Source organism: Apis florea, unplaced genomic scaffold (genome assembly GCF_048593485.1).
Source record: "Apis florea isolate Af1SG1 unplaced genomic scaffold, ASM4859348v1 contig_2295_pilon, whole genome shotgun sequence".
Classification (NCBI taxonomy): domain Eukaryota; kingdom Metazoa; phylum Arthropoda; class Insecta; order Hymenoptera; family Apidae; genus Apis; species Apis florea.
In genome coordinates, this window is record NW_028256555.1 from 187,234 (window position 1) to 205,941 (window position 18,708).

General features: G+C 43.2%; 1 protein-coding gene and 1 long non-coding RNA gene across 5 annotated transcripts in view; both read left to right on the forward strand.

The window, feature by feature from the left end:
• Window positions 1-15,073, forward strand: part of LOC100868611 (uncharacterized) — a 33,739-nt gene extending 18,666 nt beyond the window's left edge. For 2 of the 4 annotated variants that reach the window (XM_086904102.1, XM_086904103.1), the window contains 2 exons: window positions 1,216-1,328; window positions 12,769-15,073. In XM_086904102.1, coding sequence (XP_086760228.1) covers window positions 12,892-13,959 — 1,068 coding nt within the window. In that variant the 5' untranslated portion in view covers window positions 1,216-1,328; window positions 12,769-12,891 and the 3' untranslated portion in view covers window positions 13,960-15,073. The remainder of the gene's footprint in view (window positions 1-1,215; window positions 1,329-12,768) is intronic. The other 2 variants (XM_086904101.1, XM_086904104.1) reach the window with 1 other exon arrangement.
• A 1,774-nt stretch (window positions 15,074-16,847) lies between these two features.
• LOC116413983 (uncharacterized) overlaps window positions 16,848-18,708 on the forward strand; it is a 51,295-nt gene continuing 49,434 nt past the window's right edge. The window contains exon 1 of the long non-coding RNA XR_015290926.1: window positions 16,848-17,575. This is a non-coding gene — a long non-coding RNA (uncharacterized LOC116413983). The remainder of the gene's footprint in view (window positions 17,576-18,708) is intronic.

Genomic DNA, 18,708 nt, shown 5'->3' on the forward strand with positions numbered 1-18,708 from the left:
ATCGTCGACGCGCGTTTGCGAAATCGCGCGTTCGCCTTCGCGAGCAAATGAATTGCCAACGACAATCGCGACCCCTCTTTTCCTTCTTAAGTTTTTTAGATTGCTCCTTCAAGATCGAGGAACAATTGTGGATGAAATGTGGAAGATTCGATTTCAGAATCTTCGGTTCGTTGAGAAGAGGGATGAGAAGGTTTTATCGCGTTTTTTAAAATCATCATCAGAACCGCCGTATCGTTTCTTCCGTGCATCCGGATGCGGAATTCATAAAAGGTCGCTTCTGTTATGGACGATCTCCGTGTTTATCAGGAGGATCTATTTGCAGCGGCGGCGGTGTTTAAACGGGCGGCAATTAAGGGGACGTAATGGCGGCAGTTAAGAAGGAAGAACACGAACGGTGTTGCACGGACCGAATTACGATTTAAGACGTGGAGAGGAGGAAAAGTGGCACGGTGGAGGCGGAAGAGCGCGCACGGATTCCCCCCGTGTGTTAACACGCGCCACCTTGCGCGGCTAGAGCCCGTTTTATGAGGGAGCTAATTGTACCAACCGAGATATAGAGGCGAGATTAGCCTGGTAATCGAGTTTACGGCGTTGTTCGAGACGCTGGATGGAACTGGAATGGTCGGTTGCGTTCAATTTCCCTGTGGTTGATTCGGTTCGAAACTGCGTGTTTTCTTGTTATTCGGGTGTATAATACGATTTAATAGAATTGGATGTAATTTATATCGATCAACAGGGAGGGGGAAATGTTGTTTCTCAAATCAATGGCCTTGAATTTATCCATTAACGTTGTTATTAACAGGTACGGGATATTTAGATTGATTTTTAACGTGTTATTATTTTATTATTAGAAACATGCGAATCCATACGCCGATTTTCATCAAATTTGTGGGAAAGGTAGTTCTCCAATTCTCGTGTTATTATTTGATCAATCTACGATACCAGCAAAGCGAATTCAATCGGTTTATGAGTCGATTTTTTACTTTCCTCACTTTTCATTGTGTTGTTGAAAGTTGAAGCCATATATATATATATATGTGTGTGTGTGTGTATATGTGTGCGTGTATATGTTCGCGGTTTCGAATATACACACAGACGGTACGAAATCTGTGAAATTAACGAAAGAGTTATTGATAATGAAAGAGGTATATAGTTATGAAAAAAAATTTTTTTCCCTAATGTTTCTGATAACGTAGTTTTATTACTCGATTTCAGGAAAGGATACAGCGAGGAGGTTGTACAAAGACAAACGCAGGAGGACAAACAATTGAAAATATAAAACAATTCCAAAAGATATGACGCCACACTTAATCAACCTCTTGACTTAGGTAGGTCGCATTTGGAAAAATTTTATCCGTAAAAAAAATTGGTGACCGTGCTAAATACGAGATTTACAACTCGAGAATTAATATAATTGATAAAACGCAGTCGTTGATCAATTTCAATCGAAGCTACATATTACAGGCAACTTGGTTTCGCTTGATTTCACACCGGCTATACGAATAATCGATCGAGAAAATTTAATAAACCCTCTACTCTTCTACTTCACCACATTTCCCATAAATTTCATCGACATTGGCGTGTGAGGATTCGATAGTTTAATTAATTCAGAAACTCGTTGACGAAAATTCGATGAACGGGGAGAGTTGCAACGTAAGAATCGAGCTGAGTAAATTCAAAGTGAAATTTTTCTCTCTATTCTAAATTGCAATTTGGATATCCTGAGTATTTCGAATGATAAGTAACAGTCAGACGACAAATGTGACAAGCGAGAATCGAGTACGAAAAAAAGAAGAAAAGAAATTTCTGTTGTATAACATTAGACGGCAGCCATGAACGTGTATTGTTGGAAGCAGCGTTAAAGCTTCGACAATGGTCATGCATGTCGAACGTGAAACATATGACGGGGAGGAAACCGCGAACCAAAGTTGCGTCGCTGGCATAAAATCGCCATTTACGACCAAACAGGATGAATATCATCGCGGAAACGCCGCTTTTCTTCTACGCGAGCCAAATTGTGGCGACGTTTTCTCTACCTGCACTTTTACGAGCCAATAAATCGCGATCTATCGATCGTCGCCAACCTGCTCCTTCTTCTATGCCTCTTTCGAAAGCGTAATATTTCGCGGCATAATTCAACACCTGCTGTAATTTACGATCGCTTTGCAAATTAGAATTAGTTAGTCAGTTAGCCGAGAGAGTCTCTTTTCGAATTCGAGGGGCGTCGAAATCTTATAACGGAACCGAGTTTAGTTTTTCGATTAGCTTCACAGGAGATTCGATTTTTCGACTGCTCTTTATTTAGAGGTGACGAGAGCTGTGAACTTTGACGATGATGATTGAAGAATGGATAGATCGTGGTGAGAGAGTGTGGATTACGATGCGTTTCTCTTCTTTCTTTCTCTTTCAGGACGAGGTTCTTACTTCTTAGGATGAAGTTGAGATAAATTATTTTATAACAAGGAACTCGAAAGTTTATTGAGAATAATGGAATAATAGTAGATCATTAAATTATTATACGTTATTATTAAAAATTTTATCTTGATTTCTCGATTGCTTCAAGAATTCATATACACACATATATACATATATTTATACACACCGAGTCAAGATAAAAATGAAATCAAATGTAATTTCACGACCTCATCGATACTTGTAAACCAAAGAAAATCAATGCTACGTAACATACGTATAACAACGCTATATAATTATGCCTGATAAACACTTCAACAAAAAAGAAAGAATTTACTTTTGAAAGAATTCTACCAACAGAATAAAAAGTTTCTTTGAATTTAGATGACGTCTGAATTTAAAAGCAAGATCGAGATGGCCCGATTCACGCCCGAACGATCGCCACGTCGCGCCCTTGAGGATGCTCGTTTAACATTCAGAGCGACGCCCTGCGACGCTCACGTCCCGATCTTTTTCAGAACAATTGCGCAAAAGCGGAGCCACCGATTGACGCAACCTGCGAATTCCTTCGAAACTCACGGCTCTTGGAAGTCCCTAGACCGAGTCTAATTCGCGGGGGAGGAGGGGGAGGAGGAGAAAAAAAAAAAGGAGACGACGTTCCTTTCGACAACGTTTCAATGGACAACTGTCGAAAAACGGCGGCGCTCGATGGAACGGAAACGCGTGATGAGTTGCGCGTGAAATCGTTCCAACTTCTCTGGCTGAATACACGACGTCGGGAGAGAAGGAACATTTGCATGCGACGCGAGCATGCTAGTTAGCGATGACCTGGATGGATCCTTGAAATTATCGATCTCTCGACGATTTCGTGAACGATTTTGGGAACGAAGATATTGCGTAAATGATGTTTAAAGATGTAACGAAAAATAGAAGGAGATTTATAATGCCGTAAAGAAAAAGTTGCGTGGAAATCATGCGACGAGATTCAATTTAAATTAATTCGAGAAAGAAGCGTATCGACGCATGCACACATGTTTTAATCCGCGAGCAATGATTACACGCGCACCTGGCCAAACGTTCATTAACTATTCAACGACTTCCTCGTGTCAGCGTTTAATCATCATTTATTACGTTTTCAGTTAATCATAATCGGGCACTACTGAAAAATCATCGTGCCCGCCTGTCCTCCGCAATCTTTCACTCTTCTGCTTTCACTTTTCGAAAGTCATCGAAGACCCGGTTAACAAACAAAAGATGTTCATTTTCAACGGTTATTCAACCGATAACGTGCCGCGATACGGCAAATCTCGGAGAAAACGACGTAACCTCAGCCGGGTCTCCTCCGAGTTAAACTCCAAACTGCCAGAAAGGCAGTTCTTTCTCGATTCGAAAGATAACGCTTGGTTGCTCGCGTGAATCCCGATCCTCCTCCCCCCTCGTGATAATCGTTGGACGAACGCTTTCCACGACTGCGCCGATATTTCATCCGTGGCTCGCGTGACTGAGAGAGGCAACCGGTGGTCGAGGCCAACACGACGATTGTCTCGCGGACAGGGAGACAGATTTAGCGAAGAGCGGGGCCGCCGCCAACGTAGAGCCAGCCTCAACCCCGAGACGACCGTTTATTTACGAGGTTGAGAGCTGCCAGACGCGTGTCTCTTGGCCGAGGACTTCCGGTGAAAGCCGGAACATCGTCGGGAAGTATCGATACCCGACGATTTATTTCCTCCGAGATTTTGAATAGGAGAAACTTTGGATTTTAACTTTGGTTGATAATTTTTTTCTAGACAGACGTTTTTGTTTCGCTCTTTCTTTACAATTGAATTTCAATACATTTGAATTGTAGATATCATCAACACTGTCAACAATATGGCGTGTCCAAGCTACTTTGTTACAGAAGAATAAATTCTTGTCGCTACTTTTTCTAACGAAACGATTAGAAAGATATACTATATGTGTGTGTGTGTGTGTAAGTACACGTCACGCGCAATACAGCATGACCCAATTCCACCCTTCCGACCGGAATCGATGACAAATAGCAAGTACGAGTTGCGCCATAAGCGACACACGATATTCCACCCTTCCGTACATCCACCGCACGCCAGGTGAAATTTGATACGGGCATTCTTTCCCTCGGAGACATAATGGAGAACGTAGGCAGGGAACGATCGGAGATTACGACTCAAGGATTAAGCAACAGTTCGGTAGCGATTCGATAAACAATCGATGGCTGTCCCCTGTGAACCCGTGCAATTTATCGCGATCCTTGCGAAATCCCCCCTCGACGCTGTTGTCGATCGTTCGACATTTTCCACGTGCACTTTCCTCCATTCCCTCTCTCTCCCTCCCTCCGTTGAATATGATCAAAGCAATTAAATCCATCTCGCGGGACGTAATGGCATGCGCGCGGCCTTTACGCCGCGACATCCGCGCGGGTAGACATTTTCCAGCCGCGCGCACGCAACGAATAAATCACGGAATCCCCCGATCCATCCCACAACTCTCTCCTTTTTCGGGGTGACCAGGCTTTCCTCTCCTTCGCCATCGTGTTTCGACACATTCTTCTTCGAATTCGAATATCGCAGACTCGGCCAGATTCGATCGACTCAATCGCCTCGTGTCACACGTAGTTCCAACATTTTATTATTCGATGGCGTTCTCCTCTCCATTTTACCGTTCGAGAGACTCGTATCTCACGCAATCCGAGGCGGAGATCCGCGGCTAATGTAAGCAAATAGCTCGCGCGCGGACAAATTCCCCATATCGGAGGGGAAAAAATCGGTGACGTACGAGCGTGCACGGGGCCATAAAGCGCCCCCGGCTGCTCTCGAGACAGACACGGACGAGGAGGAGGAGGAGGAGCATTGAAACACTGGCTCGTCCCGTCGCCCCAGGATCGATGACTTCCTGAACGCTGCTTCTTCTTCTCCCCCTTCCCTTCGATGTCGACGAGTGTCAGATCGGTTTGACTCGTTTTGGAAATTGGAAATTACGATTTTTAGCAGTTTATTTTTTAAAATTAAAAAACTCTTTATTTCTACTCGTTGAAACTTGAAACTTTTTCGAAGAATTTCGAAAAAAGGATAAAGTGCCGCAATAATGCAATTAAATCGATGAAGATTTAATTCTTTAAGATATACGTATATGTTTCGAAGAAATGTAATGTGTGGGGATAAAAATATTGGGAATAATCTGGTTTCGAGTTGATGGAAAGATTCCTCGAATGCGTAATATTCAGATTTTATTATAACGCGGTTTCATCCGGAATGGAAGAATGTAGTCGATGTGTCATAAATTAGATGCATCGTGCTCGTCGTGTTAGCATAAGCGTACGCAACCTTTTGCCATTTTATCGCTTCAGATACAAGTAATAGACTAGTGATAATCAATTGCGGCCCGTCTAATGCTATGCCTCGTACGTAAAGAAAGATAAATTATGATGTTGCCGGGCACGTGTGCTTAAACCAGGAAGTAAGCTGGATCATATTGTTAACGTCGTGAATCGGAAAATATGCTTCTAATAAGCTATGTTTATTCAGCAGTTTTTTTCTCTCTCTCCTCGAGTTAGGCTCCATATTTTCCATATTTTAATATTCGCGTTAAATTAAATGTCAACAAGTGATAAAAAAAAGATATAAAAGGAATTCTTCGATTTTTTATACATAAAAATATGTATACATATATATATATATATAAGAAGCAAATATAAATATAAAAAATATAAGATTAAAGTTGCACAATTAAAAAATATCGACTTAGAAATCAATTCAAAATTAAAATAAAAAGAAAATACGATACACGAATACACGAAAATTCCAAAAAAAAAAAAAAAAAAAAAAAGATAATGCAATCACAATATTTTTAATTCAAAACGATCGACTCTGCTATTTGTGCTTTGTTTAATTCAAGATGGATGAAATGACAAGAGAAAAAAAATTATGTAAATTTTTTTCCAAGTAAGAAATTTGCATAATCAAACAATTCCAGATTCTCAATTATTTTTTGTGGAAAACGTTATTGAACGTTTACGGCGTCATGCTCTTCAGAAACTTCAGATCGATCTTAAACGTTCCACGAGCTGTTGAATTTCCCCGAACGTTCGAGATTATTAAGAGATTACCACGAATTCTTCGCGTTTCGTAGAAGAAAGTAGAAAGAGTAGCTTCAAGTTCGAGTTTCGTTGAACTTTGTTTCCGTCGCACGAGCGAGACAAACCTACGAAATCGCGATACAGAACATCAGCATACAATGACAATCGTTCATTGTTCCCGCAGTTACGAACTGTCGACACACAATCTGCAATTCAATCTGGTATACCAGATAGGACATGGAAGCATTCAGTGTCATAAAAAACGCGCGAAACCGCGCGAACTCGAGTGACGAGGCATTAAAATTACTGTTAACACCGTTGGCGACGTGTCTATGATCGGTGGTGTTACTTCCGGTAAATTATTTTTTCGTTCGAGAAAATAGAATTCATTGTCCGTTAGAGATAGGCGTTTAGTTTCATAGTGAAATTATGATAATTAAGATTTTCGACCTGAAGAAGATTTTAAAAATTATATGGGGCAAAATTTGCACCAATATCTTTTTTCGAACAATTCAGATTTCTTTCGTTATAAGAAATTCCAATTTTCTTTCTTACGATACGATTATCTTGACGGATAATTTTACTATTTTGGTTATTAATTTTAACCAACTTCGAGTTTCCATTTATAACATTTATTATATATGGGAACGAACGTTGGGCTAATATTTCGTTTCTAATTTTCTTTCCGCGAATGTCTTCGCACGTGACGAGACATTTACTTCATTATCACGTAGGAAACCGATCCTAACATTGACTTTAAATGCGAAGAGAAAACCCAACGTCCTCGCACATAGAGAGAGACAATTTTTCTAATTCAATTTCTCTATCGCGTTTCATCGAACCCGTCGAACGATGCCGCAATCGCGACGCTCGATCTGTCGTGCGACGCAACGCTTCAACTCGACGAAACGAAAACGAGAGTGGTGACGGCGTTCAGCATGCAGAGCGTACATCAGCCAAGGTCTCGCTGGTGGCATGATGTCAGACCGAGTCCATCGCTTTTCAACGATCCCGTTTCAGCTAGGTTTCCCTGGCCTCTTGCCAAAAATCCCCTAGATTTGAATCTGACTCGAAAAAGAAGAAGAAGAAAAAAAATCTCCTTCTCCAACAACCGATCTATCTCATATTCGTTTCTTCTTTCGTGCAATCGAAACGCATCATCAGTCAAATCGAGTAATTTACTCGAAATGATCCGATTGACTTGAACTTGCAGAGAAATCGAATCATCGTTCACTCTATGCTTTTCCTTTTTTCATTTATCTCTTCAATCCTCGGAACCAACCATGCCTCGGCCAATTAAGACAATTAGAAGCTAGAACCTTGTCCAGTTTCTGAAAAACCAAGCATCGTTAATATTTAAAAATTAAATATCCTCCACAATGATTATTCCGATTATTCACTTGAGATGCGATCACGGAACTTCACAAGCCTTTCATAAAAATAACATCCTATCATCTCTCTCTCGTTTCTCTATTCTTACCGTTGCATCGATTAAATCGCGGTGCTTAACCCAATCTCCCAGAGCCGGAAAACCGGAAATCCCAACGTCGCGGGGGAAAACGTGTATCGTTCCAAGTGATCGTCCATGCGTGGAATCGATCGATAAAAGCCGCGGGACGTGCCGTTCTCGCGTGGCGGCCGCCGGCTCGCTAGAAATAGCCGCCAGAGATCTAGATAACTCGTTACGTGGAACGCGGCGGCCTTTATCATCGACGGGAGGAAAACGCGATTTCCCGACGGCTTGGAGGGAGAGGAGGGGAGGAGTGGAGGGGGCTTAGCTCAGCTCGATCCTGCGGACGAGCAGGTGGTACCACGTAGTGCCAGGGCACGGAATCCAGAGCGCGGCGAGTCATCCCCGGTGCGGGAAAGTGAGGAAAGGAGAGGAAGCAAAAGGAAGCGAGGATGACGCGCGTTCCTCGAATCCGCCGCTCGTATCAGGGTCACCGTGGACGAGTCACGCGCCTCTGGGAGCAGAAATAGGCTCGGTTCGTCTGCCGATTCGACTGCGGTGTTTCCGGCCTTGCTTCTCAACACCTCGAGGAAATTTCGAGGATTTTGATTGCGAACATTCGACATTCGGAATTCCAATCGAAAAATTGTCAATTTCGAGGATTGATCGAGGAAATTAGACTTGTACGGAGGAGGATATTTTGTGGAGGCGTCGTAATTGGAGAATTGATATGTCGCACTCGTGAGTTTTAAATGTATGCGAGAGCGAATAGAAGTGATGATCGCTGATAAAGTTATTTCGATGTTCTTACTTCGTGTCAAGCTCGCTCGCAACAACGAAACACTTGTCAGAAAACGAGAATGAGAATCCTGTTTTTAGGCGAGAAACTTTATTTCTACACTTAAATCATTCCGTATCGTCCGGAAATAAGGAAAATTATTGTATACCAAAATCAAGAAAATCAAGAAAAATTCGAATCGTCGCTTATATAATCCCAATCCTTCTTCTTATCGCCCGCAAATGGAAAACCTGGTTGTCGTAGATCGGGTGTGAAAATTGCTTCAACCTCGAGGCGGTTCATCTCCCTCTCTAATCGCGTTAACTCGCGCATCCGTCATCCGTCTGCCGGCTGTTGAGAGCAACGTGTTTGCAATCTCACTTAGCTCGGCCGCGCGACAACCCAAAGGTCGCGGTTATTCGCGGAAACCGCGATCGGGGCATCGGCCACCGGATCGAAAATCGAGTTCCCAGAAACTCGCTGCCACGCTCTCCCCTCCCCTCCTAGCCGCGCCAAAGGCGGGAGAGTGTTTACAATCGCCGTCGTCTCGATACGGCGCCGATTGCCGCTCGATTCACGTCACGTGCGGGGAAATGCATCGGCATGCTCGCGTTTTTTTCCCTCCCATTCCCTCCTTCCCTCCCTTCCCTCGTTCGATTCCGCTCGAGGAAATTGTTCCCGCGGCTTGAACACGCCGTGCCAATCGCATTCCCGACGCCGGCGCGTAGGAAACGTTGGCTATGTTGGGCGCGCGACGAAATTGATCGACGCTGTAATCGACGTTGTCGTCGACCCGTTGCGTCCGTGATCCGCGCTTCGAAACGTATATATATATATATATATATACATATATCCCAACCTGTATTTTTCGTATTCGCCCGACCGAAATGGCAGTGGGAAAATTTGCGGCCGATACTTGGAACCGGCCAGAGATCGATACCGATATGGGCGCGTATCGGTGTATATGCTCGAACGGTGGGCGAACGATTCGAGAGTTAATAACGAGGCGGTTGTTTGCCGTATAAACGGAGTGCGAGGATGGTTGTATATCTGGTTTTGGAAGTGGCGGTTCACTTGTTGGTTCGGTTTCTTTTTCGTACGTTTTTTTTTTTTTTTTTTTTTTTTCCCCTCCCCTTTTTCCCCTTCTTCGCGAGCAAATTTGTCGTAACAACGCCTGGATAATTGTGTAGGATTTAGCAGGAGAATGATAAATTGTATTCGATGGTTTCTTTTTTTTTTTTTTTTTATATACTGGGAGTTTTTTTTTCTTGGAATTATTTTTTATTCTTGGATCCACGAGTTTTTATTATAACGAGCGTTTGGATAATTAGGAATTAATGAGAGGTATAAATTATGTTATGTGGGAAATATATTTTTTTATTCAAACGCTCTTCGTTTTACAATTTAGCGGAAATGTGAAGATACTCTTGGCGGAAATTAACATTCTATTTTATTATTAAAATAGATATTTAATTGCATGTATGTATGTTTGTTTTTATTTCGTTATTTATACATAAATAAAAACGAATTATTGGTATTGTTGATTCTCGTAAAGGAAATCCTTTACGATACGAATATACGAGTTTTCAAATTAAAAAATTATGACATATTGTAATTCAAAATTTTAAAAAAAGATTTTTTAAAAAATTATCCTAAAAAATTAAAAACCTCAACCTTACGATAATTTTATATTCTTTCTTAACTCTTCTTCGCGAGAATTAAAGATATTCGTTGTCCGAGAAATGTGATATATTTCAGATATTCCCGACCCGATTCGAGGAACGACCTCTTGAATTTTTCATCGGCAATTTGTTAAGCTTTCCCGCGGCCGTTCACGATCACGGACAAACAGTTTTCCCCGGCGGCGTTTCTATATGGCGTTACAAATCAGCCCGGGATTCCGGGCGTGCCGGCTGATTTGCGCTAATCTCGAGATCTGTCCATGACGGATTTGTCGCGGTCGAGGCCCTAAATGGCTCGCTCCAAAGTAGCGAGGGACTTTTTCCCCCTGTCTGATTCTGAGATCTTTTCTGGTGTCCACGATACGACGTGATTCGCGATCGGGACCAGCACGGTATAAGAAAAAGAAGAAAAAAAAAAAGAAAAGAGGAAAAAAAAAGAAAAAAAAAAAACGCCGCGAAGTGTTGCGCAATCTCCACTCGCGAATCCACCTTGTTGTTGTTGTTTGTTGTTGTCCACCTTGTTTTTTCTGTCTACGGTCGTGATATAGCACACAAGTACAGCTGTGCGCGACGCAATCGCGCTCGTGATTTATTTATTCAAGAGAAAAAGGAAGAAAGATTTTTAAATTGTATCGAATATAAATTTTATAAGAGTTACAAGTTATATATTATTTCGTTAGATGCATTCTATTGAAAAGTCATGTAGGAATTTCTTAGCTTCTTTCGTGTTTACGTTAACGAAGAAGATTAAAAGGGTGAAGATACTTCTCACCGACACACATTTTATCAAATCTTTTTCACCATTTGCAAAATTAGGTGCAGATTCAGAAGGAATCTCTCTTCCAAACAGGCTTCCATCATTTTCTCCCTCATCTTCATTACCTTTAATTCCACGATATTTCAAATCCCACGAACGCTCAGCCGCACAAACCACTTACCATCCACGCACATACTTCATCATATCCTCGAACAACGTGTATTTCATAGGCGGAAGAGATCCAAGCAGCGTTATCTCCCGCGTGCACACGATGGCACCATGACCCCTTTCGCACACAGTCTCGATGACAGGCAAGGATCACCTGGCGTACACAGGAGTCTTTCTCCTGTGCATCTAAGATCGGCGAGATTACCGGCGGATCCGTTTTCATCCTGCGATCATTACCACTTTGTCAAGCGTTCGCTGTTCGTTGTTCCTGAATCCAGCCGATTAATCAACGCCATCTGCCGCCACTGAAAATCCTTCCGATTCCACGTTTCTCCTCGATCATCTCACGCCTTGGATCTCTTCTCGTTGGACGCTTCTTCCTCGTTGCCCGACTCTGTTGCAATCGTTTCGGGAGGGAAGAGGAGAGAGAGAGAGAGAGAGAGAGAGAGAGAGAGAGAGAGAAAGTCGGTGATACACGCTACGAGATTATTGGTAGCACCGAGTGATTCATTGGTGACACACGGTCGGATAATTTGAACGCATTATCGAAATTTAAATTTGGGGCACACGGATCGATACCCGGTGGATGATTCGTCGATCTCGTTTGGAACTGGTACCGTTACCTGGTTGGTGACGCCCACATGGTCGAGCATCGAAGCTCCGGTTTTCCGGTTCTCGATGACACGTGGAATCCACTTGGATCCAGTTTCTCCCTGATTTCGATATGAAACTTTCTCTCTCTCTCTCTGTCTCTCGCGAGAGAGAGAAATAAATTTCAATTTGGACTTGGATTAATCGAGAATCAAAAAAGGGAGAGAGGGGATTAGAAGAATGTTAACACCGATGTATATTATAATAATTGGATCGCAATTATTTATTATTATCCTGTAATAATGTAACGATATTTACATTTCATCGAATTCGCGTGTGCTCGATAAAAGAGGGAAACGCGCGGGGGACATTCGATTAGCGCAAGGCGGCTCGAGGCGCAGCCCAGAACGGAGAGGTCTCCGCGTCGTAAATTAGTTCACGATGCGCCGCTTTCAAGGCGGTTTTATCGTCGGCCGACAGGCGTTTAACTTTACGACCAGCCGAGTACAACGCTCCATCTTCCACCGTCCACCCTTTCGTAGATCATGCCTTCGTTCCTCGATCTTCCATCCTGGGAGGAGGGAGGGGGTCGTGCTAATTCCCGTGAGACGCGTAACATTAACTCTTGACGTTTAATCCGAGCCGGAGAAATCTTGGCGACTTGGGTTTTATGTAGAGTCACGCTATCAGGGTGCGCAGGGTCCTGGTATCTCGGGGCATGTTGAAAAAAAGAAAAAAAAAAAAAAAAAAAAAGAAAACGATAGATTGAAATAGATTGAAACGAGACGAAGCAAAGCAAATGCCAGCCTTCAAGCTTTTCTTTCTTTCTTCTGTTCGCAGTCTTTCTTTGGGAGAACCTACAATAACTTAGGCAGTATATCCGAATGCAAGAACGGGGGAGTATGCGTGATAAACAAGAAGAACCGTACGGCGTGCAAGGCGTGTCGGCTTCGGAAGTGTCTGATGGTCGGGATGTCGAAATCTGGCTCGCGGTACGGGCGTCGCTCGAACTGGTTCAAGATCCATTGCCTTCTCCAAGAGCAGACGAACGGGAACCAGAACGTGACGTCGGGCGCCGCATCCCCCTTCGGCCCGGGTTTCCTTCCGGGATTCCTGCCCCAGACACCAGGCCAGCAAGGTAGCGGAATTTACGGAAAAGACGGAAAGGACCGCGCCTCACCTAGTCAAGAAGATCTAGCCCTTCAGTCCCACTTGTTGCACGTGGCGATGTTGAAACAGGAACGCGACAGGGGGAACAAGTCCCCTCACCCGGACGACGTCGCGTTGCAGAATCAGCTTCGACTGTTGGCCTGGCAGAAAGAGCGGGAGAGAGTGGGCGGCAATCAACAGCCACCCGGAACGCCACCTAGGGACACGTTAACGCCACCGTTCTACAAGCAGCAACAACCTCAACACCCCTCCATGTCCCCAATATTGCCCATGAACTTCACGCAGAAGGACGGCGTCCCGACCAGCCCGTCCGACGTGTTCCGGCCGTTTCTGCCTACCTACAAGAGGACAGCCGACACCCCGAGCGACAGCGGGGCGTCGTCCGTGGACGGTGGCGACGGCCAGGACACCGAGTCGAGGAGTAACTCGGCGTTGAGCTACTTCAAGGCGAGCACCTCGTCGCCAACCCTGTCGGAACGCGAGTTCCCGGCCAAGAAGATCAACGCCACCGTCACGTTGACGACAGGCTTCCATCCCCATTCCAGCCTAAGCCTGATATATCCACCGCCGGGTCTGATCACCCCGGCGGCGTCCCAACTTTCTCCCAGAGGCGGTGATCTGCTTCTGGTCAGCCCCAGCCCGGGCGGCCTCGCCGTCGAACAGGACGAGCCGATAGACCTGAGCGTCAGGTCGACACGGACTTCCCCGAAACCGAGCCAATCGGCGGAGGAGGAGAACAGGTCGAACGACGTGGAGTGCGATCGTGACAGCCCCGCGAAAGAGGAGACCACGACGAAGAGCAAGCCGTTGGATCTGACGTTAGGGGTGAAGAGGCCGGCGGAGCTACCTATGTCGTTGTGAAGGGTGTCACCTTTGGAGACGAAGGTTCTCTCGAAAGGTTCACGATGGGCTGGTCCCGGAACATGGCGCACAATACCGGTGTCGCCGAATCCTCGATTTGCAGATTCGATTTTCCTGAAATGAAGTCGAAACGAAGAGGGGGGGGAGGGGGGGAGGGGACGGGCGTGTGAGAAAGAGGAAGAAGAACACGTGCAAAGAAAGAAAAAAAAAAAAAAAAAAAGGAAGGGAGGAGAAGTGGCGCGAGGACGGTGGAAGGAGGACGGAATCGTGGCAGAAATCCATCGCGAAATATAATGTGTTCAAACTTGTACATACGTAATTGACATCGATCCGACTCGGAAGACGAGAGAATTAATTTATTGCGACCGAATTACACGTGGATTGAGAGATTATCTTTCATTAATTCTTCGCTTCGTTGGACATTGTATCGCGTACGCGGAACACGTGAAAGAAGCAGGAAGACTAGGTGAAGTAAGTCCTTGTATAAAAGTAAAAAGAAAAAAAAAAAAAAAAAAAACACCATAAAGTCGCGGATATATCGGCCAGTAGTGGAGTGCCTTAATATAATATATTTATATTCTTAAAATATCGTATATTGTATATGTATATTGTATACTTGGAATGGACCGCTTTAGAATCATTTTATTTTTTTATTGTTAAGCACGATCCTATGCATCGTGAATTGTAGTCATTCATCAATCGTACAGCGAGGTATCGTGTAAACACGGTAAAGTCACACGTCGATCAGTGATCAAATCACGACGATATAGGCCAGTTAATAAAATTGTACGAGAGAGAGAGAGAGAGAGAGAGAGAGAGAGAGAGAGAGAGAGAAAAGAGGAAAAAAGATTCGCGTGTAAGTTAAGAGGGGAGAGGATTGCGAATAAAAAAATATCGCTTCTATGCTTCCGCTTGGATCTCTCGACTGGCGTTAATTGGCCAACGTTTTTACCCATGCTCTACTCTTTCAAGAATTCTTTATATCGGATTTACTTTTTTTTTTTTTTTTTTTTTTTTTTTTTGTGTACATAATAGCACGTAAGCGGCGAAGCGCACGAGCGGCCAGTAACCAAACATAATGCGAAATTAAAATATTTTTGTTTTATCTATTAAACAAGCTTCTGTGTAGTTTCTTCTTAAAAAAAACCTTTCTCTTCCTTCGTCACCTGTTTCGACGAAATAGAGGAAATATAGTTGTTTTTCTCTGTGTAATACGATTTTAATTATACTTTATGTGTATATATATATATATATATATACATATATTCTTCTGTCCATCCTGTTGTTCCAAATACATAATATCATAATTACTGCCTTCCTCTCTCTCTCTATGTAACCAGATTTCCAAGTAGTTGTTTCAAACTAATTCGTGATTCTTCGAAAACTTTTAATCCATCTCTCTTTACACGAATTACTGAACATTTTCAATTTTTCTCAAATCAAAATCAATTTCCATCATATAATTATCCATATTATCGAAACTTTCAGATATCATCCTCTCGTGATAAATGTCAACCCAGAATATATAATACACACACACACACACACACACACAAGTTCCAGTATTCAATCTTCCAAAAGCAGAAAGATCGAAATCCGGCAAGCGGTTCCACGCGCTAACCTTGAAGATGTTCGTCCACACGCTTCGATTACATTGCGTATATATATATATCTTTAGTACAACACGACTCATCGCAATTAATCAATTGCAGCAGGAAGCTCGAGAGCGTTGCAAAATCATCGAGTTACGGATATCTGCCCACGCCGTGGTGGCCTTGCCGGGTCGAACGCGATCGTCGCCACTACCTTCTCGTGTCACGTGATGCATCCTCTTCGCGCAAGCCTCGATCATCGATGCTAATCGACCATACGCCCGAGCGATAATCGTTTTACGTAACGCCTAGAACCCGAGTAGTAGATGAAGAACGATTCTAACGAATGATTTAATTCAACTTTGAAGAGGCTTTCGTGTGTAAGTTCGACTAATCGGAAAACAGGTGAAAACGGTTCGTAAATATATGAATGGAATATAAATATTAGTAGATTTTAGGTTTGCTGAAGAAAATAGGAAGAGTGGAAGAAAATAGCATGGAACTAGCGATTCAAAAATGGAAGATTATTATTTTTTCAATGAAATTTTCTGATAAAAAAAGGACACGTAATTTTCACCTAAGAGCCTCGTAATAGTAATCCCTCGTGAGAGTCTTAAACGTGCAAGTTGAACGTAACTTTCGTTCGAAGGTTTTGCCTTCGTTAGATGATCCAAATTCATTAGAGGCAACTTTCAAGGAAATGGCCATAACTCACGCTATGGTATGACGCTGTGGCTCGTACGAGGAATCATTCATTTCACGCTGTAATGTATACGGGACATAAAGGGACCACGTTCCGCGCGCGCGGTAGGTATCTGCTCGAAAAAAGTGGTACACCCTGAAAAATCGCGGCTACGTCCAAGTCGATTTGTCCGACTAGGCGAACGAGAATACACGCACGAGCACGCCGTGTACCACCGTGTACAGTATATATATATATATATTCGATAGTTATATCTAGTTTAGTTTCTGGCTAACTCGCCAGGGAATATTACCCAAGTATGTTGGAGATCGGTTTTGTTCTATTATAAATACACGTATCGGCGAAGAAGAAAGAGGGCGATGGATATCAAGGAGTTTCGTTGTGGTTCTATTCGAGATTGATTAGTTTCTCGTTGAACGATTTGAAAGATTTCTCTTGGGGGGGGGGGGGGATTTCTTTGCCAATGTTTCTTCTTATTGGACAAGTTTGAAATGTAAAGAATAGAGAGATCGATCGTGAAAAGTTCAATTCCTGAAGTTCAATTCACGTTTCAAAATTTCATCCTTCTATTTCCCTTTCCCTTCCCTGAATTTTTAATTTCATCAATTTAACAAATGAAAACGACGTAAATAATGATCATTAATAACGATAGAAAAGATATTGGAAACAATCTGTATAGATATAGATATAGATTCACCGTAATTTAATCGAACGTGTTAACGTTATTCGTTTATTATTCTATTTATTCGAAATTATCATTATCCAACTCAATGTCCATTACTCAAACTACCCTTAAAGGGATATCGGGAACTTAAATCATCTTAAATCAACCAATCTGTCTTCCTCCTCAAAACTCTCCGTGCTTTCTCCAGATCATCCCGCGCTCCAAGGGGAGCAAGCACCACGACAGACAGACTTGGATAATGTCCCACGTCGGCGTAATGTCCACGGAGCCGTGTAGAGCAACGGAGCCTGTATAACAAACATGCGAGACTCGATACAGCGCGTCAATCCATGACGACTGGTTGCAGCGGCAATAAACAATCGCTTAGATCCGTCATGACTCTATGCATGAGAGTGGTTGGCCAATATCGGGACGATTTTACCGGACTCTTGCCGAGTGAAATATCGACGGGCCTCCCCTGGTTGCTGGTCAACTATCCGGAGATCGACGTTCCCCGTTCGACTCGCGCTGCGGGAGAAACTGGAGCGATCCAAGATCCAAGAGGCTTCCACTGCGTGGAGAAGATTGAGCCTCTGCGAAAAGAATCGTAATAATTCATAGAGATGAAGATTTAGAGATCTTGGATTTCACTTGGAGGTGAGTAATTGATATGTGGATTGGATTGATGCCTGGACGGGAAGATTAAGATTCTGTGTAAGAAATTGTTTCAATATTTAATATTACGAGTGAAGAGAGAGAAAGAGATTTGAATATCAAGTCTCGAATATCAACCGTTCGGATCTGGAACGATTTAAAAGTTGGTGGGATCTACTTCATTTTGATTTTGTAAGTTATTTTGATCGTAACGAGAGAGAATCTGAATCGAAGAATGAATTTATAATCGTAAATGTAAATTAATCGATACAAAATAATGATTCTTCGATTGTTAATTTGTAATCTGACAATCTTCCCGAAAGAATATATCAATACCTGTCATAAACGTTATATCTTCGAATCGAAAATCTATTACGAAATACGTTATAACGTTATCCTGAAAGTAAACTTTGAAACGTCAAAAAATGAACGAGACCGAACATCTTCAAATAGGAAACACGATGATTACCAATAAGCGATCGAGATTACGATCGATATTCCACGCACCGTGGCCGCTTAACGAGCCGGATCGATTAAGGAGAACGAGCGTCGACATTGATAGGTTCATTTGCACAAAACAAAAAGCGCGATTGTTCGATTGCATTCTCATTGAGAAGATGTAACCGGAAGCGCTTTGGGACGCAACAAGAAGGCGGCCGAGCGAGATCGCGATACCGATTTTCCGGTCCGTTTCCCGTGTTCAATGGGGGAAGATCTACGAAAGGAGAAACGGTTGTATAATAAATACGAGAAACGGGCAAACATAGCGCACCGGTGCTCGTCGTCGACAGCTCTCCGGGGACCTGGAAACTCCGTCGAACACGAGGAGCCATTGATCGACTGCTTACTCACGTTCTACGCGGCTTGAATAAGAACTCGTGTATACACGACGATCTTCTATCTCGTCTATTTTTTATTTCTCTTTCTTCCGTCTTTTATTTTCTCCCTCTCCCCCTCCTCTTTCCTCTCCTACGAGGAACTAAAGAGAATTGAGAGAATTAACGATCGAAGGAGGGATTGAAGTGGAACGAGGAGGAGGAGGAGGAGGTACAGGACGAGCGTAATGAGGCTTAATCGATTACGACGAACTCATACTCTCTCGTAACGACTCTCGGCCGCGATAGCGGTGAGTAATG